Below are 23,294 nucleotides of genomic sequence, written 5' to 3'. Positions count from 1 at the left end.
TCTAGTTAGAGGGTTACTGTTTTGGTAGTAATGAGGCTCTGCTGAGACACAACAAAAACTGGATATTCTCATCTATATCTACAACCAGTGGTAGACTATTTTTCTTGCATACCATATTTTACAAATAAAGCAGAACAAAATAGTTCTACAGCAAAGTTTCTTATGGCAGTATATTTAAATGAAGTGAAAGTCATTTGTCATGTGGTGCTAAACGGACTTGCTTACATGGGTAAAATAATAGGAAACACCAGACCGGTGTGCTAGAAAAAGCAGTCTCAGCAAATCAGTTTAATAAGATGTGTGCAATCAGACTGATAAGTGTGCACTAAGAGCTAGTGTAATGACATTAGAATATTTCAACCCTGACTGGGAATCAAACACAAACCCTAAGACATACACTCTGCCATGCTGCAATAAAAAAGGAAGATTATTAAGTGCACCCAAATACATCCAGATAATTGGAGTACAGATAGCTACTGAGGTACAGGGTCCTGACAAAGAATTTTTAAGGGATCTGAGTAATTCTCTCTGGCAAGTATGATCCAGTATCGTGAATAAGGATTACAGGATAAGGGGTCCTCCACCTAAAGACTTTAAGATTCTACCAGACAAAATGTTGCATTTGAGTGTCATTTGAGATAAAAACACTGAGCAGACAAAGTTGGCAAGTAAACCATAATAGCCGGGAAAATTCAAGTACATGTATGGTTGGAAAGTCGAGGGGGGAGCTCCCAACGTATTTTTGGAAATCTACAAGACAAGTAATGTTTTTAAAAGCCATTCCAGAAAAAAAACAATTTGAGTAATTCCTGTTGACAAGTCATTGAATTGTTTTTCCAATAGTGTTAATTCAAACATTCATTTGCTGCAAAAAAGAGGTATAGTATAATATTAACACCGCTGTAAACGAAGATCAAATTATTAGTGCAAATAGAAGATTTAAGAATTTGTGCTAAGAACACTACCTTTAATAGTGTACATGTATCTCAATAAGTATAAAAAATGCACCAAAAAACAACTGTTAATTAATGAAATTAACAAGAGGGGACTTCTGACGTGTTTATTGATACAAATATTTGGCAAGCATCTCGTCTGAGGGTCAAGGTGTGAAGTGCATTACAAAATATCTGACGGGACAGTTGGTTATGTTCAAGTCTTGTATGGGTCGAATAATATACATGTTATTTGCTAGACTGAATGATAAGTTGGATTGAAGGGTGATGTTTGAATTATACAAGTTCAATTGTATACGCTGGAAGTTTTAGATCCTAGGAGGAGAAATTAAAAGTTAAAAACAATTTTTTGGGTTGTGTGTATTGGAGTGAGAGGTGATATAATGTGGGAGGGATGGGAATTGGGGGGGATTTGTGCGGTAGCAGTAACAGAATATCAAGGCTCAAGAAACTAACAGTGAATTTTGATTTTTAAAGGGGGTGGGGGGAGTAATGTGGATTTTGCATTCTACAAATTATTTCATCACCACCAACCTATATTCCAAGTTTCAAGTCAATACCTTGAACAGTTTTAAAATTGTGTAACAGACACAAAATACAAAGGACAGATGTGACTTTTTGACGTGCAGATTTCTCCTTGCTATGACCTTGACCTTTGACCTAGTTGACACATTGTGCACTTTGTCTCCACTGACCTATAATTATGCCAAGATTGAAAACAATACCTGGAACGGTTATTAAATTATGCATTGAACACAATACGATGGACAGATCAGTTTTTGAGTTTGAAATCATTTATTTTACTTACATCCCTAGACATGTCTTCACAGGTTTTGATATATCAGAATGGTAAATTAATACTACATGTATAATGGTTGATTTATTGTGTTTATTATAAGTTTGTATGACATAAAGATCTCGAAGCTCAATCAGAAATTAAAAATTAAAATTCCCGTAATTTCTCAATGTGGACAGTCGGTGCCAGGTAGCTCAGTTGGTTAGAGCACCCCAGACATTCAAGTACACTGTTGTGGGGGAGGTCTCGGGTTCAAATCCTGATCTGACACTTGCCGCACATTTACAAACTACATGTTGTGAAATCATACTTTAAAAAATCCTTGTGACAAATATTTCTCCTTGACCTTAAAATAATTTTTATATGGTAGCAGACTAGAAAGTTTCAGCAACTTGGGAAACTGGTGTGACTGGCGTTTTGATTTCCTCCTACAGATTTTGTTCTCAAATTACTCTTTAAACCCACATTTGTAGGTATATACTAAAGTACCTATCCTCGGTACACCTTCAGGTTACTAAAATGTATGAATATCTCTGTAACGAGAAAACAGAAAGTATTCATACCTGACATGTATTAATGGTTATTAGCATATTGCTATTTCGGGTTTTGTTCAAAATAATGCCACCTTACTGACCGTTTGTGAGGAATCATGCAGTTTTCAGCGATAAGTGGACCACTGTATTGCTGAGCAAGTCAATTTTATTTTCTGTTTTTACCAAAGGCCAACTGGAACCATTTGGACAATCATAATCTATTTTAAAGGTTGAAGGTTGAAAAAAAAACCTGAAAATATCGAAAAAGAAAATGGGGGAGGGGGTCCACGACAAAATCCTTGCTACTGGCCATGGGGCCCAAGGAACCTCCTGAAATAGTATTGTAGAAAATTTTTCCCGATTAGTAGTCCTCTGTATTTCAGTTTTGGAGACTTATGCAAACAACAAATTCACATTGCACTTCAGCGATTTGGGGAACAGGCCAGGGATGAGGTCGGAAATACGGTATTCTGTCACAATACCGAAAACCTTCACCTATGTATTTTGCTTTCAACTTGAACTGAATATAAACATTGTTTTTTTTTAAAATACTTAATAGATTGCAATTGCTTTGTACTGTTTGTCTGTGGACAGTATATGGCAGGTATTGATTTTGAGGTCAGTACATCAAATGACCTTTAAACTGAAGAACCTTTATTCTATGATGTGTCAGTATGATAATTTTAATAAATTGAAAGTGATCTGGTGCAAGCATTAGATGTGGTCTGGCAGCCAGCGGGGATCAACAATGGTCTGTTACCTTCAGTTACTACCAGAATGCCAGAAGTTTGAAACAAGAAGATTTTTAAAGTTCCCACTGTATACGTACAGAGAAAGTGACTAAGCCCTGTGGCGGCCATGTTTATAAAAGAATCGGACAAACTGGAAAAATCTTGGTAGTGGGTCACACAAGGACCATTTGTGAAGAATTATTTTAAAATCAAGCCAGCAGTTTCACTAAAGAAGTTTCCACTATATACATATAGGGAAGTGACCATGCCTCTGGTGGTAAAGTTTTCTGATGTATTGGTATAATTTGAATAATCTGGGTAGAAGGTTACATAAGAATCGTTAGTGTGAATTATTTTCAAAATCAGACCAACATTCTAGGAGATGTGATTTGAAGATTGTTCTATTTTTAGCTCTGGCAGCACCCAATGTGCAACCAAGCAGAACTGTTTGAAATACTTTGGTAGAGGACCAACGAAGGAATATCCAGGCCAAATTTCATCAAAATCCATTCAGAGCTTTTGGAGATGTTGTTCTAAAGAAAATGTTTGATGCATGGACACACACAACAGACACAGCATGACCACACTAGCTCACTTTGAGCACTTCATGCATGAGTGAGCTAGGAACGGTACATGTATATCGGTAGATTCAAGCTTTCTTCCTGGTATTTTTGGTGATAAGATAAACAACACAGATTAAATACACAATGTTCATATTTAATCAATATTGCATTTTACTTAGCATAAACTCCATCATCACCATCTACATTCACAATATAGTTTCATTCCAGTCAAAATATACATCAGATACTTAAATATTTCAACAATCTCTAACCAAACATTTAATTTTCATGTTTCCATAACCCTATTGGCCACTTTGGAAAATTGTCTGCCACTGCTGCAAAGTCTAGAAAAATCTGTCAAAAATACTTCCAATTATTTTTGACAGTTAACTCTTTCCAAAGTTATAAATTTTAATTAAGCAGACGAAACTCCTACAAATGTTCAAATTGGTTAACATTTAGACTGCTTTCATACCAAGACATTTCATTTACTTTGCATTCTACTAGAATATTGTCTGATAAATTAATTCCAATTTAAATTTCGTATGAATTCCATAATCTAATAGTCATATGAATTCCAAACTATCAAAAGTGACCTACCCCACTCCTTCCCTCCAAAAAAAAAAATCCATGAAAATTATATGGATTATTAGTGTACTTTAGATATTAAAAAATACTAGAAATAAATATTTTGCACAATAAAACTGTAGAAATAATGTGTAGTCTAAACTTAACTAAATACATCAGTTACAGTGCATACTGCTACATTGATTCAATGTTTTAAAAAAGGCAGACAGTAAACAATTTCTTCAGCCTTAAAAAAAGTCACTCATTTCGTAACTGCAAAAAAGCAAATACTATGTTCCTCAATTCCTCCATAAAAACAGCAGAATTATACAGTCGTTAAATAAATAATTTGAAAAATTATTTGCTTGCATTTTTTTACTTTCTTTTTACTAGAGTTGTTTTTATACCTTTAATAAATATTTTTATAGAAACAAAGCAAAAGAACATACCCTTTGAAACTACAAAAGGAAATAAAAATAGTCAAGGAAGAAAAGATACACATTACAATGCTTCAATACAAATAATATTCATACATGAAGCAGATTAGTTAAACAAGACAGGTTTCTTTATATAATACCAGAATATATAATTATACATGAATTAATACTTTAACCTGGTATATATATCAGTAAGAACATGAAAGCATGATGACAGAATATCTCAGACTGGTCAAATTGCAACCTGGGATAAATTTACAGGCTAGCAGTGTCTTGCAATAGACAGTATCGATGGTTTTATATAATTTAACTTCTCCAAAATACCTAGCTCTAAACTTGTTAAGCAAATTGATTACTATACATAGGCTTAATAATGAACAATCCCATTATATGCTATTTCTTATGACTTAGCAGCCAGTTGTGTCTAAATAATATCATATTTTCAAAAATGTTACACAAGCCAAAATGCTGTATGTGTTAAAATGAGATATCAAATTTTAAAAAGTCAAGAAAACAAGTGACCAAGTTTTGCAGTTGCAATACAGACAGCCCTTGTGGTTGTTGGAATCACTGTTTACTAAAAATGCTTCAAGGCATTTAGGAGCTAAGAAACAAAAACTATCGTAACTTAAATTACAATAACGGCCATGACCTACAAGCATTTTGTTTGTTTGTTTTGGGTTTAACGCCGTTTTTCAACAATATTTCAGTCATGTAACTGTGGGCAGTTAACCTAACCAGTGTTCCTGGATTCTGTACCAGTACAAACCTGTTCTCCACAAGTAACTGCCAACTTCCTCACATGAATCAGAGGTGGAGGACTAATAACTTCAGACACAATGTCACTCATCAAATAGTCACGGAGAACATACCCCCCGCCCGAGCATCAAACTCACGACCCCACGATCCGTAGATCAACGCTCTACCTACTGAGCTAAGCGGGCGGGTTGACACCTACAAGCATAGATCATGTACATGACACATTGTCTCATAATGGTGAACATTTGTGTGCAGTACTAAGATAATCCTTCAATGCACATAAGTTATGGAGCGGAAATAATTTTACTTGACCTTCAAAAGTGACCTTGACGTTTGACAGACAACCATGGGTCATGTGCATGACACAGTCTAATCATGGGAAACATTTCTGTGTAGTAATAGAAAAATCCTTCAATGCAATTATAAGTTATGGGGCAGAAATACTTTTGCTTGACCTTGAACAATGACCTTGACCTTTAACCGACAAGCATAGATCATGTGTTGACATCTTGTCTCATCATGTGTTTGTGTTTACAACTAAGATAATCAATGCATACAAAATTATGGAGCAGAAACTGTTTTTACTTGACCTTCAATTAAGACCTTGAACTATGACTTACAAGCATAAGTCATGTATGTGGATAATCTACAAATTGTCCTCTATTCACATACCAAGTTTTATGAACCTAGCTTGAATACTTTTTGAGTAATTGCAGGATCCAGATTTGCAGATGGACAGACCAATGGACGGCATTCCTACAGTACCCTCTGGTGTTCCACTGGTAGGGGACCAAAAATCATTCGTACATTAATTTTGATATATGGGTAGAACAGGATAAGTCATTTTTTCCACAACAAATTAAGGCAGATGTTAATATTCTTTTAAACAAAACAAAAAGAAAGCAAAGTCCTTGAAAAATATATTTTAGTGATCCAAAAAAATGCCATTGAAATAGTTCACCCTCTTGCAGGAACTATATGCAAATGAAACTGGTAAGCCACTGCCGATCTTATTTTATGGAAAATATGCCACATATGAAGATGTTACATCTGAAATGCATTATTCTACACATATCAACTTATAGGAACAAAAGTACAAGCATTTATAATTAGCAAGATTTTCTGATTTCTGGCATATAAGAACAATAAGCACACATAAATCAGTACATTCACCAAACACATTCTTTAAATATATACAACATCTACCAAACTTTTTTATATCTATCTAAAGGCACCATAAGATTAAACGATGTAAAACACACCAGATATACAGAAAAGCAGAGAAATTTATGGTACACTATTGCCTGCACCTCAGAACAGTCTGTGGACTATTTACATTATATCTCTAAAAATCTGTTGATTTCAACCAACTGCTAAATATCCTCATATTAGGTATACAGATATAAATATGACCTGCATCATTACACCTAGTATATATCATGCACCTAATCCTTTTAAAAAAAAAAATCAGGTAAGGGTTCAAACAAACATATGTCTGCAGGAAGCACGAGAGTAAATGGCAGATCTAACATGACTTCTGGCCTTGTCCCAGGACTGTCGACAGGATTTTTTTTTTAAATGGCATTTTCGGAGTTGCTGCGAATATAGGACATTCTTGATGCATTTTGAGAGTTCTGCATTTATGAAAATAAAGTAAAGCTATACTAGTATAAGAGCCAAATTCATATTTGGATAAATGAACAATTACTTTGCGTATCTACATACACGTAAAATTAACATGTTTGGAGTATAAACACGTCAAATATGTTAGCTACTAGTACAATTTTTTTCTATCATTTACAAAATATTTTCATTGTCACTGATGCAGGCCATCTTTATATATTCAATACATTAAGTCATATCCTCATAAATTGTAACAATTCTGAAGTTCAAAAATATATTACACATTTAACTCTTCAGAAAATACCTTTCATTTCCAGACTACTTTTTCATTTTGAAAATATTTGATCCTGTTTTATGTGAAGTAAAAATCACTTATTTTTATCCTCTAAACAAGAGTCTTTATACATGCCAAAATAATAAACAGTAAATCTTCATAAGTCTTTCTACAACAGATTCATAACATGCAAATGGGGTTTTCAATGAGTAAATCATACAACAGTTAGTAAAAACTATAACAGTAACAAATTCCCACAAATACAGTGAAAAGATTCATAACTGTGCAACTGCAGAACATACTGTCAGAATTTAACAGATTTGATTGTTGACAAATTGTAATTAAAGAAAACTATTAAGCCCAAACTAGATGTGTGTCCTTCGAACACTTGTTCCACCACTATATTTAATTTAAATAAGTTGCCAATCAAAAAGGATAGAACTGTAAATGATTCCTAGAATAAACGGTCTGCTGAAAATCCTCAAACTGTATGTACATATATATGTGGTGTTCTGTATTTTTCAGTCAAATCTACACACCAATTAATTTGACAATTTTAAATGAAGCATATTAGCATTTATGTAAACTGCTATTGTGCATATTTCCTATCTGGTAAATAACTATGTCAAACCACATAAAAGTAACACAGCTTGATGCTGTAGGTCTTAATACCAGGCAACACAGTCCTACACATGTAGACACATATTTTCCACATCAAGATTTTAACCTACAGCATCTCTTTCCATTTATCATTGTACTAATACAATCTTAACAAGATCAGGTATAACGCACATGAGGGAATAATGCAGCACTCTGCGGTGAAATGCAACACTTTCAACAGTCAACAACAAGTATACAAGAAGATCTGATTGAAGGGGCAGCTGTCATACTCGGTACCGATCTCGCGCTGTTGAGCCTGCTTTAGTGGCTGTGTCTGAATGTGCCTGAAATATACACAAGAACAGATCATGTACGGGTTTAAGAGATAGCCCTTCTACTCCATAAATAGTGCAAATCCTCTTTCAGTGAAAAAACAGATAGATTGCCAATCAAATCTTTAACCAAATTTCAAGGCAATATCAAAGTTATAATATTCTTTAGTCAGTTTAATGCAGGTTAACTTTCTACAAAACCAATGCAATAACGTACAGGGCATTTTATAAAGAGAGAACCAGCATCAGATGGAAAACAAAAGTACTGCTGTGTGAAGCAAAATAAACCTGAAGCAATGCATTTATCAAGTTGGGGGTCATAGGTCAAAGCATTCTGAAGTTATTGGATGTAGACTGAAAACAGATAGACAGATGATCAGCAACTTTGCATAATACATGATTATACATCCATCTATCATGACAGAGACCAAGACCTATGACTAGAGGGTTCATGCTGAATGTTCTTTTTGCATTTATTGTCATTGTGACCTTGACCTTTGACCCACTGAACTGTCACTAGTGGTCCTTCATAATGTGCTTACCAAGTCTGAACATCAAGTGGTTCTAAAAATATTGTGATGAAACAGTGTCTGTACTAAAGGTCACTGTGACCATGACCCTAGGACCTAAGTAAGAAGGGGTCAGTCACTACCTATCATCAATGTGCACATCAAGGTATGGGCAAAGCATGCTTAAGTTATCCAGTAGCAAGAGCACGGCAATGCTGAGCAATATACGCCCGAAGGCATGACCTTTGATCCCTAAGTGTGACCTAGACATTGTAGCTAGCCATCAAGAACATGGGCAGACACGAAACACTCCCATGACCTTTGACCCCTGTGACCTTGACCTTGAAGAAAGCCATCAACAACATGCGCTCTACATGTCGTCTCAATGTGGTGAACATTTGTGCCGAGTTTCTTTGAAATCCTTCAAGGGGTTCAAGAAATTTAATGAAATTCTACCAAATGGTAAGTTTGTTATGTACAAATATGTGGATTTTTATACAATTAAAGGGCAATAACTCTTAATCCTAAGGAAATTGTGTGTACACAACCACATTATAGTGATCTAATTTCTGTTTAAGTTTCATAGTTCTAGGTCAAATATATCAAAAGTTATGATGCAGAAATTGCCATATTTATAGTACCCTATATAGTTAACACTAGAAACTTCTAAGGGCCATAACTCTGGTGTTACTTGGGCAATCTGACTGAAACTTGACGGGCCGCAAGAACTCATAGTGGTGAACATGTATATGAAGTTTTAAATAAATATTCCCAACCATTTCCTAGATATGGCTCCGGACGGGCGGACGGAAAGACGGACGGACAACGCCAAAACTATATCCCTCCGACTTTCGTCGGGGGATTAAAAAAAATATAGGAAAACCAGAAAATTTAGTAATCTGTATTAGTAGTGAAAATTGGCTAAGTTCAACCAAGGACGGTGACCTTGACCTTTGAGCTAGTGAAATGGTTTTGCGCATGACACATCGTCTATCCATGCTTATCATTTGTGTCAAATTATTTTGAAATTTGACCATGCATGTCAAAGTTATGGACTGGATACGAAGACCACATTATCAGTATATATGTAGTGAAAATTGGCAAAGTTCAACCTTGAATGGTTATTGCACATGGCACATCATCTATCCATGCTTATCATTTGTGTCAAATTATTCTGAAATCAGACCATGCATGTCAAAGTTATGGCCCAGACACAAACACCACCCTTTCCCAAACACACAAACAAACAAACAGGGGTAACACTATATGCCCCCAACCCGCGCCATAAAACGGGGGGCATAAAAAGCTGACACATTTAAAGCTAAAAGTCAAAAAGAACATATTGGATCTTAATTACACAGTCTTGTCACTCTTGTGCACGTAGAAAGGTTATTCCAGTAAATCATAAAACAATGTAAAGTCCAAAAAGTACTGACCTGAAATCCTATGCCTATTTTTTGAGGTATTTTAAGCCTTTCTTTCAATTTTTTTCTGAAATGAAATACAGAACAATTTAAAACTAAAAGTGATGCCCAGGTCTACTAAAATCTGTTTATATACATGAATTATCATGACACCCAAAGGGCAAAAATTTCAAGCAAGCATCAGACTGAAAAGGAAACAACATGGAAAGGAGAAGGTTCACTTTTGCCCTAAAATGGCCCAAAAAGTGAAAGTTTCTAAATGGAGTAAAGATCATGTTTTCTTCCATCAAGAAGTATTTTCATCAATCTGCATGAAATATTTTACAATTCTTTCATCATCAAAGAAAATATCTGACGTAAATGAAAATACTTTTAACATTATTGGTATGGGAAACCTTCAGTTTTTAACCGAACTTTAACCGAACTTTTAAACAAATCTGTTTCAAAATTGTGTAGGCCATATAAGGCATAAGTGAACTTTGTCATATCTTCACAAGCTCTTTCATATCATTCTTATAAAAAATTTATCATCTCATTCAATGAATAATATACGTTGCCGATAGCGACTTTAGTCAAATTTGTACACTGCTGCTAATTATAATAATAACAAGAGCTGTGTCCATAGGATGACACATGCCCCCGATGGCACTTTGAAAGAATATATAGTTATGGCCGATGTTAGAGTTTAGGACCTTTGACCTACGGAACTGGGTCTTGCGCGCGACACGTCGTCTTACTGTGTCACACATTCTAGTTCTCAGTTATTTTAAAATCCATGCATGAATGACAAAGATATGGACCAGACACGCCTATCAATGCACTATCATGAAAAATGACCTTTAACGTCTAAGTGTGACCTTGACCATTGAGCTACGGACCTGGGTCTTGCGTGCGACACGTTGTCTTATTGTGGTACACATTCATGCCAAGTTATTTGAAAATCCATCCATCGATGACAAAGATATGGACCGGACACGCCCATCAATGCACTATCCTTTAACGTCTAAGTGTGACCTTGATCTTTGAGCTACGGACCTGGGTCTTGCGCGCGACACGTCGTCTTACTGTGGTACACATTCATGCCAAGTAATTTGAAAATCCATCAATCGATGACAAAGATATGGACCAGACACGCCCATCAATGCACTATCCTTTAATGTCTAAGTGTGACCTTGACCTTTGAGCTACAGACCTGGGTCTTGCGCGTGACACGTCGTCTTACTGTGGTACACATTCATGCCAAGTTATTTGAAAATCCATCCATTGATGACAAAGATATGGACTGGACACGCCCATCAATGCACTATCCTTTAATGTCTAAGTGTGACCTTGACCTTTGAGCTACGGACCTGGGTCTTGCGCGCGACACTTCGTCTTACTGTGGTACACATTCATGCTAAGTTATTTGAAAATCCATCCATCGATGACAAAGGACCGGACACGAAAATTGAGGACAGACTGACAGACCGACAGACGGTTCAAAAACTATATGCCTCCCTTCGGGGGCATAAAAATAATAAATGTAACTAGAGATGCTTTTGAGAAAAGCGCATGTCTCCCACAACTGCCCCTATGAAAAATGTCTAGTGTCTCTAAATGGCTTATTGAGTGGATCCAATTAGATGGTCTGGACGAGTGGATCCAATCAGTAATTCAAGGGCCATAAATCAAAAAAGCCTGGGCAGATTTGGCTAGTTGTCAAACTTGGCTAAGGTCTTATGGCCAAACACATTTTGTTCAAGTTTGGTGAAGTTCGGATGAGAAATGTTCGACTGAAGAGAGTGGACAAGAGTAACAAGAGGACCATGATGGTCCTGAATCGCTCACCTCTTCCCACATGACCCAGTTTTGAGTATGACGTCGTTTTTTCTATTATTTGACATAGTGACCTAGTTTTTGAGCTCATGTGACCCAGTTTTGAACCTGATCTAGATATTATCAAGATAAAAATTCTGACCAATTTTCATGAAGATCCATTGAAAAATATGGTCTCTAGAGAGGTCGTAAGGTTTTTCTATTATTTGACCTATTGACCTAGTTTTCGAAGATACGTGACCCTGTTTTGAACTTTATCTAGATATCATCAAGGTGAACATTCTCACTAATTTTCATGAAGATCTCATGAAAAATATGGCCTCTAGAGAGGTCACAAGGTTTTTCTATTTTTATACCTACTGGCCTAGTTTTTGACCGCACGTGACCCAGTTTCGAACTTGACCTAGATATCATCAAGGTGAACATTCAGATCAATTTTCATGAAGATCCATTGAAAATATGGCCTCTAGAGAGGTCAAAAGATTTTAAAAATTTTAGACCTACTGACCTAGTTTTTGAACGCAGTTGACCCAGTTTCAAACTTGACCTAGATATCATCAAGATGAACATTCAGACCAACTTTCATACAGATCCCATGAAAAGTATGGCCTCTAGAGAGGTCACAAGGTTTTTTTATTATTTGACCTACTGACCTAGTTTTTGAAGGTACATGACCCAGTTTCAAATTTGGCCTAGATATCAGCAAGGTGAACATTCTGACCAATTTTTATGGAGATCCATTCACAAGTATGGCCTCTAGAGAGGTCACAAGGTTTTTCTATTTTTAGACCTACTGACCTAGTTTTTGACCACACATGACCCTGTTTCGAACTTGACCTAGATATCATCAAGATGAACATTCAGACCAATTTTCATACAGATCCCATGAAAAATATGGCCTTTAGAGAGGTCATAAGGTTTTTCTATTATTTGACCTACTGACCTAGTTTTAAATGGCACGTGACCCAGTTTCGAACTTGACCTAGATATCATCAAGGTGAACGTTCTGACCACTTTTCATGAAGATCTTGTGAAATATATGGCCTCTAGAGAGGTCACAAGGTTTTTCTATTTTTAGACCTACTGACCTAGTTTTTGATGGCACATGACCCAGTTTCGAACTTGACCTAGATATCATCAAGGTGAACATTCTGACCAATTTTCATGAAGATCTTGTGAAATGTATGGCCTCCAGAGAGGTCACAAGATTTTTCTATTTTTAGACCTACTGACCTAGTTTTTGATGGCACGTGACCCAGTTTCGAATTTGACCTAGATACCATCAAGGTGAACATTCTGACCAATTTTCATGAAGATCTTGTGAAATATATTGCCTCTAGAAAGGTCACAAGGTTTTTCTATTTTTAGACCTACTGACCTAGTTTTTGACGGCACGTGACCCAGTTTCGAACTTGACCTAGATATCATCAAGGTGAACATTCTGACCAATTTTCATGAAGATCTTGTGAAATATATGGCCTCTAGAGAGGTCACAAGGTTTTTCTATTTTTAGACCTACTGACCTAGTTTTTGATGGCACGTGACCCAGTTTCGAACTTGACCTAGATATTATCAAGATGAACATTCTGACCAACTTTCATAAAGATCCCATGAAAAATGTGACCTCTAGAGTGGTCACAAGCAAAAGTTTACGGACGGACGCACGGACGCACTGACGCACGGACGGACGACGGACACCGCGCGATCACAAAAGCTCACCTTGTCACTTTGTGACAGGTGAGCTAAAAAGGCAGATTTTTCAGTAATTCAAGGGCCGTAACTCCAAAATGCCTGGACCGATTTGGCTAGTTATCAAACTTGGCTGAGGTCTCATGGTCAAACACATTTTGTTCAAGTTTGGTGAGGATTGGATGAAAAATGTTTGAATTAGAGTGCGGACAAGAGTAAAAAGGCCGATTTTTGGTAATTCAAGGGCCATAACTCCAAGACGCCTGGACCGATTTGGCTAGTTATCGAACTTGGCCGAGGTCTCATGGCCAAACACATTTTGTTCAAGTTTGGTGAAAATCGGATGAGAAATGTTCGACTTAGAGTGCGGACAAGCTTTGTGACAGACACACACACACACAGACTGGAGTAAATCAATATGTCTCCCACACCACTGTGTGGTGGGAAACATAATTAGAGGGGAGCCAATTTTGGCAAAGTTACTGAACATTGTAGGAAGGAGTAGTCGTTCTTCGCCTATTTCATTTGAAAACTTCCGGTAACGGCTTTTATCCATGATTTTATTCAAGTGCAAAAATGCTGGACGATTTTCGCATCTTCTTTAGGATTTGGAATAGATATCTGTGTAAAATGCCTCCTCGTTCTAGAATACATGTCAGCGAAGTTTTGCAAACTATATTTAACGATTCAGATTTGGAGAGTGACTTTGAAAGTGACGAAAGTAGTGTCATTTCATCCGAAAATTCAGATGAAGAAAATATTCCCCACCCACTGCAAGTTAGAAATCGTCATCCATAAAGAGTGAATCAGCATAACCAAAGACATGTTCTGCAAAACATTCAGAATGGTCAGAATGTAAGATTAATGCAGTAAATAATGTACAGCATTAACACAAGAAAGTATCCTCATAATGTATGTGAAGTTTCATTAGGATACATTCATAATGAACAGACAGTTTACTTTTAAGTCAGCATATGTCATTTTCAGGAATACTCGCAGAAATGCCTGGCACTGGGCAGAAGTTTATCTTAAGGGTTCCTGGCAGCGAAAGAGTTAAAGACAAAATCTGACATCACAAAAAACTTTAATCAACACAGATGCCGACTCAAGACGTTGGGGCGAGTGCAATAACCCTTCTTATTCTTCGAATAGTCAAGCTATAAACTTTAGAACTACTTGACTGGCTCTCTTTTCATCATTTCAGAATGCCATAAACACTGGTAGAATTGGGAAAATGCTCTCTGAAATTGTCTTAATTGGGAAAAATTAAAAGTTACCATTATGTATATAAAGATGTTTTGTGTGTAACATTTACAAAGGTGGGATTGCATTCTAACAATTATTCTACATTGTAGCTGTTATTTACATAACCCAAATAAACATATAAATAGGGTCAATTTTTGACACCGACGGTTAAGTTGAACAAAAACCTGCAACATGGTTACTTGACAGAGTACATACCCTATTTGCAACGTAGCATCTCCTCTTCTAGCATCTCGTGTCCAAAGACCAAGTTTATCTCCCTTATTTCTGATATTAATTGTGGCACCACATATATCATCTGTTAAATCGTCAAATGCTTCTCCTATTAAACATAATAACTGAAAACAGAAAAGATAACAAGGTTAAACTGATTTTGGGCGATTTTTTGAGAAGAATATGCATAGTCTGTTTCTAGAAATTTTAACATAATATCTGATATTTCATCAACACACTGCATCTTACCATACATGTATCTCACCTTAAACTACAACATTCAATTTAATAACTCTGTTGGAACAGATTCTATAGTATCTGTATGCAGGTGCTTTAGCCTATGGTATATATAGAATCCTGAATAAATGACGGCAGAAAGGCACTATAACAACTCTTCAATGCTTAAAACTGATCTCAAGGACAAATGGAAGAAACTTGTCTTTGTCTAAGCCAATGCAGAATGACTTGTTAATGAAATGGATCTCAAATACAATATTTGTTGCAATGGAATACAGACAATTAAATATAAGTTTGTAAAGGGTTCAAATATAAGTTGAACACCTCTTGTTAAAGGTGTACGCTAGAATTCCCTGTATATGAGATGGGCGAAAATTTTCCCAATAACAGAATTTCTTTAAACTTTGGATATTGAAGGACAATCATCTAAGAAACAAAAATATGCAATAAAAATCATAGGTCACCGGTATCGAAAAAGAGTTATCTGCCCTTGAAAACGCCATTTTTTGGGGAAATGCGGTTTTCAAGGGCAGATAACTCTTTTTCGATAACGGTGACCTATGATTTTTATTGCATTTTTTTGTTTCTTAGATGATTGTCCTTCAATATCCAAAGTTTGAAGAAATTCTGTTATTGGGAAAATTTTCGCACCAAATTCTAGCATACGTCCTTAAAGCATACTGCGATATCAAATAATTTTACTGTGTTTTCTTTTAGTTTGGTTCAACGTTGCCCAGACATAAAGGTCATACGACTTTCCAGCTTATGATGGAGAAAGACCTGATGTGCTCCCTCTGTGCATTATTCCAGACCTGAATGGACACCTGTGTAAAAACAATGAGCTGGATGACTTCCTAACATGAAAGAATTCTACACTCCAAGCCAAGGGGGTGGGGGGAGGGGGCGGGGCAAGTGATTCAAAGTAAACCACCTTAACCAGTCAGCCATGCAGGCCCCTAGATGATTTTACAATCAAATAAAAACAATTACTCTTCTAAGAAATATTTATCTGGCATAAAATAAAACTTTTGCTACAGTCAAACCAAATACTTACTGTTTCTAACCAAAAGTTATCTAATTCTGTTTGTCGTTGGTTTTTGTTGAGATTTACTAACCACCTGCCACCATTTTTATTTGATGCATCTTCCCACATAGGTTGTATACCATCCTGTAATATATCAACACAACTGTTGTCTTACACATTAAAACTACAGCACTCAAATAATGTGGAAACTGAAACATGTTTCATACCTGTTTTAATCTAAACTGAAGTAGAGCTCTCATTAAAGGTGACAAATACTGCAAGATATCACCTGCATAGAGAGCAAGTGAAATGTAGTGATCATAACCTTTGACCAAGTGTGTCCTAGACTTTGAACCCAATGATGTGGGTTGTGCACCCTGACATTGTCCTGATAGGATAAATTTATGATGCTAGTATTATGAAAACTTCTCACACGGTTTAGAAGATATGAAGCAGGCACAAAGTTAAGCCATTTGACCTGGATTGTGTGTTCCAATTAAACACATTAATTAATTATATATATCATGTATTATATAATCAATAATAAACATATAATTAACATGCAGGTTTTATATTCTGTTCCATTTTCATATAAAACAACTCTTTCTCTCTATGATTTCGTGATGTCTAAAACTTTATTCACAGACAAGAGCTCTTAGAACATGAAATGCCCCCTTCGATGCATTCAGTAACTACACAAGGAACAGAAATTATATCATCATTGTGCACTGAACGTTTGACATACTGACCTCAAATCAATAATTATAGGTCATTTACCAGTCATAGGTGAACTCCGTACCAAATGTGATTTTTGACCAAAGCATTCCCTAGTCATTTGGCAAAAAGAGTTCTACTGTTCTGTTTCGTGATCCCAAGCATTCTCAAGTTATCGTCCGGAAAGGTTTACTCTTCCGGGTCACTGTGACCTTGACCTTTGACCTAGGCTACTGACCTCAAAATCAATAGGGGTCATCTGCTGGTCATGATCAACCTCTCTTTTAAGTTTCATGATCGTAGGCCCAAGCGTTCTCAAGTTATCGTCTGGAAACTGTTTAACTGTTCAGGGTCACTGTGACCTTGACCCTTGACCTACTGATATCAAAATCTTCAGGGGTCATCTGCTGGCCATGATCAACCTCCCTATCAACTTTCATGATCCTAGGCCCAAGCGTTCTTGAGTTATCATCGGGAAACCGTTTAACTGTTCCGGGTCACTGTGACCTTGACCTTTGACCTACTGATCTCAAAATCAATAGGGGTCATTTGCTGGACATTACCAACCTCCCTATAAACTTTCATAATCCTAGGCCCAAGCATTCTTGAGTTATCATTCGGAAACCGACTGGTCTACAGACAGACATCTGCAAAACAAAATACCCCGCCTTCTTTGAAGGGGGGCATAAATATGGACAAATTGTTTAGAAAACACACAAGTCATTGAAATAAATGTACAGTCTTAAAAGAGTCTCACTGACCACTAATCTTGTGAAGTTATAGAGCTCTCTTGGTTTCTTTTTCAACATACCTTAAATAATGAATAATCACATCCTGATGGTAATCTACTAGCTTTTTGTATGTGGTTGTATAATCTGCAAAAGAAAATATAACTGCCATTCTAACATATGCAAGTGCATTTATAAGTGTCATCCTAACTTGCCTAAACTAATGCTTGCATTATACCCAAAATTTTGTCAAAATTATGGTATGATTTATACAAGATAAATTTTTAGTCTTTCTAATATGATTAATTACTTTATGATGAATCAAACTTAAACAGACTACTTTTGTATTTAGTCATTTATCAAATCAGTCCAGTGGCCTTTCTAAGCTTTCGGTTCTGCTACGCTGTTGTTCACTTCCCAAAAAATGGAGAGTAAGATTTAGGCCTGATTTTGCATCGCTCGTGTTACGTTCTCGGGGTTATTTTCAATAACCCCATACAACTCTACTCTAGTGTTTACAAAACAAACAGGCTCATGATGACATCAAATAACCATATGGCATCAAACTCATTACAACATGAATGAATGAAGTCTAGCACAATTTCATCTTTCTCAAACAAGGACATTAGAACAAAAATAGACAAGGCCTTCTTGTTAATCGCCTAATTTACCATGGTCCATCATTCAGATGCTTGTATATTTCACTACTTGGGCTGATGCTCTCATTGTTCACTTCCTGCATATCTGAACTCTCAAGACAATAAACAATACAAGAGCTGTCCATAAGATAGCGCGCTCTGGACACTATTCGGCGATTTGACAGTGAAATTATCAAACAATTTAAGTATGAAAGGGGCATAATTTGGTCAAAAATACAAATCAAGTTATGGGGATTGTTACCACACCTGCAGATGATGATGATAAAGATACATTTTAAATTTCAAGTCATTATTTTATATTGTACTAAAGTTATATCCAGAAAGCAAAGATTGCCAAAAAACATTTTTTGTTTGACTTACATCTGACATGCATAAGGACCAGGCCAGCTTCTGGAATTAAGCCTTTTCTATCATACACTACCTCCATTTAAAGAAGTCCCCAAATATGTCTTACTGGTAGTTACTCACTTACTGTAGTATAAATTGCTAAAGTATGCATATTTCAGGCAAGATTCAACTCTAAAAATGCAGAAAATACTGTTCTAAGATATGCTACAAGACACATCATTATGTGTGTACTGAATACTGACTATCTTATTTTACAGAACAAGCAATCTACATTCTGTGCAAACTAAAATGTAAATTCACTTAAACATGCAAAAACTGTTATAAATACCCCCAGAAATCTTCTACTGTGTCGAATGCTGTGATAAGTTTGAGATTTGCTGTCCATTCTTTGCTTTTGTCATTTTTGAAGAACCACATTGCCCATCTGTTTTGCAAAGGATGTTTGATCAACATGTCTGGAGAGACTATCTGCTGGTCTTCCTGACCAGAATCCTGAAAAATATAAACAGACTAACATTTTTAAAACATACAAGAAAGTTTTTGGGTTGCTAAAGACAATATTTATAGGTTATTAGCTTTGTATCGGGATAAAGAGTACTATCACTCGTTCTTCAGCGGAAGAATATTGCGCTCCTAAAGTCGCGCAATATTTCCGCTGAAGAACTCGTGCATATTTTCCGATGCAAAGATAATAACCTTTTTATTACATACGCATCTACACGTATAATGTAAATATCATAAATTTGTTCAATAGCCTGAATAGGATTGACAATACTGAACAAAATAAAAAAAATAGTGCAGCAACACACACACAGTTACGTCACGCACCCGATATGAAATTCAGGCGTCAGTGTATGGAAAAATATCGACGTTTCCGGTATCAGTATATCTTAACGGGGAATAGAAACGAGTATGTAATAATTGATACTATCTGACATATACTTTCTAATACTGAAAAATATTGATAAAACAGAATGCAAACTTTTACTGTATTTATTTTTCACTGCAAAAAAACATATAATTTTCTATATGTCACAAATTTTCAGGAACTATCTTCTTACTCTTAGTACTCTTGGACAGTGACTTCATCAGTCAAATATAACAATATTTTCTACTAGCTAAATTTAGCTAGTGCTTTTTTTGTCCATTAATATTAGCATACAATTTTCAATATTTGCTTTTAATATTAAAGGCACAGACTCCAGACTGGCCAATAAATAATCTTGTCGTTCAAAAAGTTTGGTTCATTTATGAACATTAGGAGATGGAATTTTTGTCTCGAAGTAACTTTAGTTTCAAATCAGAAGAGATGACCGCGTCGAACCGACGACCGCCACAACAAGACATTTCCTCTCGTAACCATGGTATAGTGAAGTTGAATAATGACTAGAAACATGACATGAAACATCGTAATTATTCAATTTTACGGTACAGACATGTGTCCGAAAACTGGTTCTTTCCTGAAACCCATTCCCTACCATTTAATTGCTTTGAAATCTAATATTCTGTTTACTTTCCAGAGAATAGGACAACAGAAACAGTTATATTTTAAAAGATCTGGGTCTGGCTTTAAATAAAAGTAGTATTTAAAACCTGTCTGATTACTGAACATATGGCTGAATCTGATACTGACTGGCTGCCTAATCAAACAAAAAATTCAAAGATTTTTTTCTGTAAATACTTGTGGGTGAATTGCTAGTACTATTTTCTCAGACATAAAATCTTTGATGAGGTGATTCAGATGAGCTGCTAATCAATTTGGCATAGCCTTACCAGACAGAGACACTTCCTTAGAAGTTGGAACTTGGAGATCTGTTTATACAGTGTCAACTAAGAAGTCTAATTGTGGTTGTGAATCAGGCCTACAACAAAATTACTTTCTGTCACAACCACATTAAGAGATAGTGTGTCATCTCATTGTCTGTACCAGGTGTATACTGTCTTTGCCATTGCTTTCATATTGATAAATATGGTCAAGCACTTGAAACGGATCTACATGGCATGGCGTATGGTGTATCAGAGCAGGATACGTGACTTTTCAACAAAAAACTTTCTCTAGCCAGATTGATAGAAAAGTAAAAGGGATTCAAAGTTATTCTTTAAGTCGGTTAGTTTAGTACCTCTACCTCTTTTATGTCTGGTTCACCCGATGCCATGTTTTGAGGTTGGAAATCCAATATGGTATAAGGTCACGTGAAATTACCGGCACATGAAAACGAGGCTAAAACATAAAGTTTATAAACATAAAGTAAAGACGACTTGTATAACAAAAAGTTCATTTTTGGAAGTCCTCTCTGGTCAATCACAAGGCATAATTATCACTTTCACTTCATATCAGCCAAGCACAAAAGCAATTTCGATATTCAGAAATATTTTCTTCACACTAAAAAAATATGTACTGATATTATGCATTTTGTTAAAAATGGTTAAGTACTTTTGAAGGGACCTTTAAATTTCTTCAGTAGTGGAGTTGATTCTAGTACCACCTTTAATGAGCTCTCATACGATAACTGTTTTTTTATAGAACCGTCCTTTTTACTTGTCTTGTCTCTTAGTATTTCGTTTGTACAATTGGTGTAGATAAGGATAATCTGTAATCTTAAATAATCATATTTCAATTATCTAAACTCCTGGTTTTAAATAACTAAGTATTTATGAATTATGCAGACTATCATGTAGTAATTTGTTTGTACTAATGAAATTTTTTTATTTCAACTGTTATATATTTGTTATTTATACTTGTTTTCATTAGTCGGTTAAAAAGCTCAGTCAGAGCATATGTTGTATTGTTATATGTCTTGCCGACTTAAAATAAATCTTATCTTGCCTTGTTTTGTCTTGCCTTGCTTTTGTCTTTGTCTTTGCCCTTACCTTGCCTTGCCCTTATCTTTCCTTACCTTGCATTGCCTTCGTCTTTGCCTTGTCTTGCCACCTCACCTCACCTCATCTCACCTTACCATGTGTAAATGAAGTCCCATGTAATTCCATGTCTATAGTTTACTATAATGTCAAATATACTAGACGGTTAAAGTACCAATCACTTATTATTAGTAAAAAGTTCAGAATAATATTGATTGTTCTTTGTGGAGATGTGGCGTTAAACCCTGTGCCCACCAAATTCGCGTGCGGTGAATGTCGTAAACCAGTAGCTAAGAAGCACCGAGCTATACTGTGTGAAATATGCAATCTATGGTGGCATATAAAATGTGCTAACGTCACTCCTGCTGATTATATCCAACTTGGAAAGAGCGACAAACCATGGATTTGTCTATCTTGCTCATCTTTCAAATTTACAAATTCCTTTTTTGATGTATCTAGTAACAACATAGTCATTGATAAACAGTTATTTCTAAATACTTCCTTTTCCACATTTGAAGAAATCCGTTCAGTGAGACACAAACATCCAAAATGGATTATAACTTGTGTTTACAGACCATCAAATTTTAAAGACAACATGTTTTTTGACATCCTTGTGCCTAAAGTAGACAATATTTTATCTAAATTTTATAATTTTATGTTGATTGGAGATTTAAACTTTGTCTTTCAAAACCTTCAGTAGATTTTATCGAACGTTTTGATTTTAGCAACCTGATTAGTTCTGCAACATGTTTTATTACTTGGCACAAATGTACCTCATAATAAGGCGATGTGTCATGCACAACTTTCAGACCCCTAGCTCAAAGGTCAAGGTCACACTTGGCAGTCAAATGTTAACATGGCATGAACAGGGTCTGTTTCGTGTCCGGTCTATAACTCTGTCATTCATTAAGGGATTTTAATATAACTTGGCACAAATGTTCCCCATGATAAGACGTCGTGCCAGGTGCAAATTCCGGACCCCTGGCTCAAAGGTCAAGGTCAAAATTGGAGGTCAAAGGTCAACAGGATTTTTTTCCTGCCGGTCCAGAAACTCACTTTTTGAGAAGGTCACACTTGGCAGTCAAATGTTAACATGGCATGAACAGGGTCTGTTTCGTGTCCGGTCTATAACCCTGTCATCCATCAAGGGATTTTAATATAACTTGGCATAAATGTTCCCCATGATGAGACGACGTGTCACGCACAACACCTAGAACCCTAGCCTAAAGGTCAAGGTCACACTTTGAGAGGTCAATGGGAATTTTCCTGTCCTGTCTATAACTTTGTCATGCAAAACAGGATTTCAATAATTCTTGGCACACCCCTGGATGAGACAAGGTGTCATGCGCAAAACCCGGGCCCTTAGCTGCAAGGTCAAGGTCACACCTGGCAGTCAAAGGCCAAAAGGGCTTTTTTCCTGTTCAGTCTGTAACTAAACAATCCTTAAAGGGATTTTAATATTTCTAGGCACAAATGTTCACCATCATGAGACGGAGTGTCATGCGCAAGAACCTGGTCCCTAGGTCTCATAGAGGCCAATGGTCAGATACAAGAATAACTTTGTCCGGAACATTTCTTCTTCATGCATGGAAGGATTTTGATGTAACTTGGCATAAATGTTCCTTATTATGAGACGGATTGTTA

General features: G+C 36.1%; 1 protein-coding gene across 2 annotated transcripts; it reads right to left on the bottom strand.

The window, feature by feature from the left end:
* Positions 1 to 3,714: 3,714 nt before the first annotated feature.
* On the bottom strand, positions 3,715 to 21,032 carry LOC123564264 (eukaryotic translation initiation factor 4E-like). Of its 2 annotated transcripts, none has more exons than XM_045357680.2 (7): positions 20,918 to 21,032; positions 19,120 to 19,283; positions 17,868 to 17,931; positions 16,373 to 16,486; positions 15,067 to 15,206; positions 10,114 to 10,168; positions 3,715 to 8,180 (listed from the first exon to the last, which is right to left on the bottom strand). In XM_045357680.2, exons 1-7 carry the CDS (start codon positions 20,945 to 20,947, stop codon positions 8,121 to 8,123), a joined length of 627 nt encoding a protein of 208 aa, XP_045213615.1. In that variant the 5' UTR covers positions 20,948 to 21,032; the 3' UTR covers positions 3,715 to 8,120. The 2 variants fall into 2 exon arrangements, with proteins under 2 accessions (XP_045213615.1, XP_045213614.1); XM_045357679.2 differs by having other exon boundaries at positions 20,912 to 21,030.
* Between the last annotated feature and the right edge of the window lie 2,262 nt (positions 21,033 to 23,294).

Source organism: Mercenaria mercenaria, chromosome 2 (assembly GCF_021730395.1).
Source record: "Mercenaria mercenaria strain notata chromosome 2, MADL_Memer_1, whole genome shotgun sequence".
NCBI lineage: Eukaryota > Metazoa > Mollusca > Bivalvia > Venerida > Veneridae > Mercenaria > Mercenaria mercenaria.
The sequence above is the reverse complement of the archived record's forward strand: the minus strand, read 5'-3'. Positions and strand labels throughout refer to the sequence as shown.

Coding starts and splice junctions, on each gene's coding strand:
- LOC123564264 (XM_045357679.2), bottom strand. CDS start 20,947: ATGGCATCGGGTGAACCAGACATAAAAGAGGTAGAG. Junction 16,487..17,867: donor GTGATTATTCATTATTTAAG/GTATGTTGAAAA, acceptor GATATATTACAG/GATGGTATACAACCTATGTG. Junction 8,181..10,113: donor AAATAGGCATAGGATTTCAG/GTCAGTACTTTT, acceptor TGTATATTTCAG/GCACATTCAGACACAGCCAC.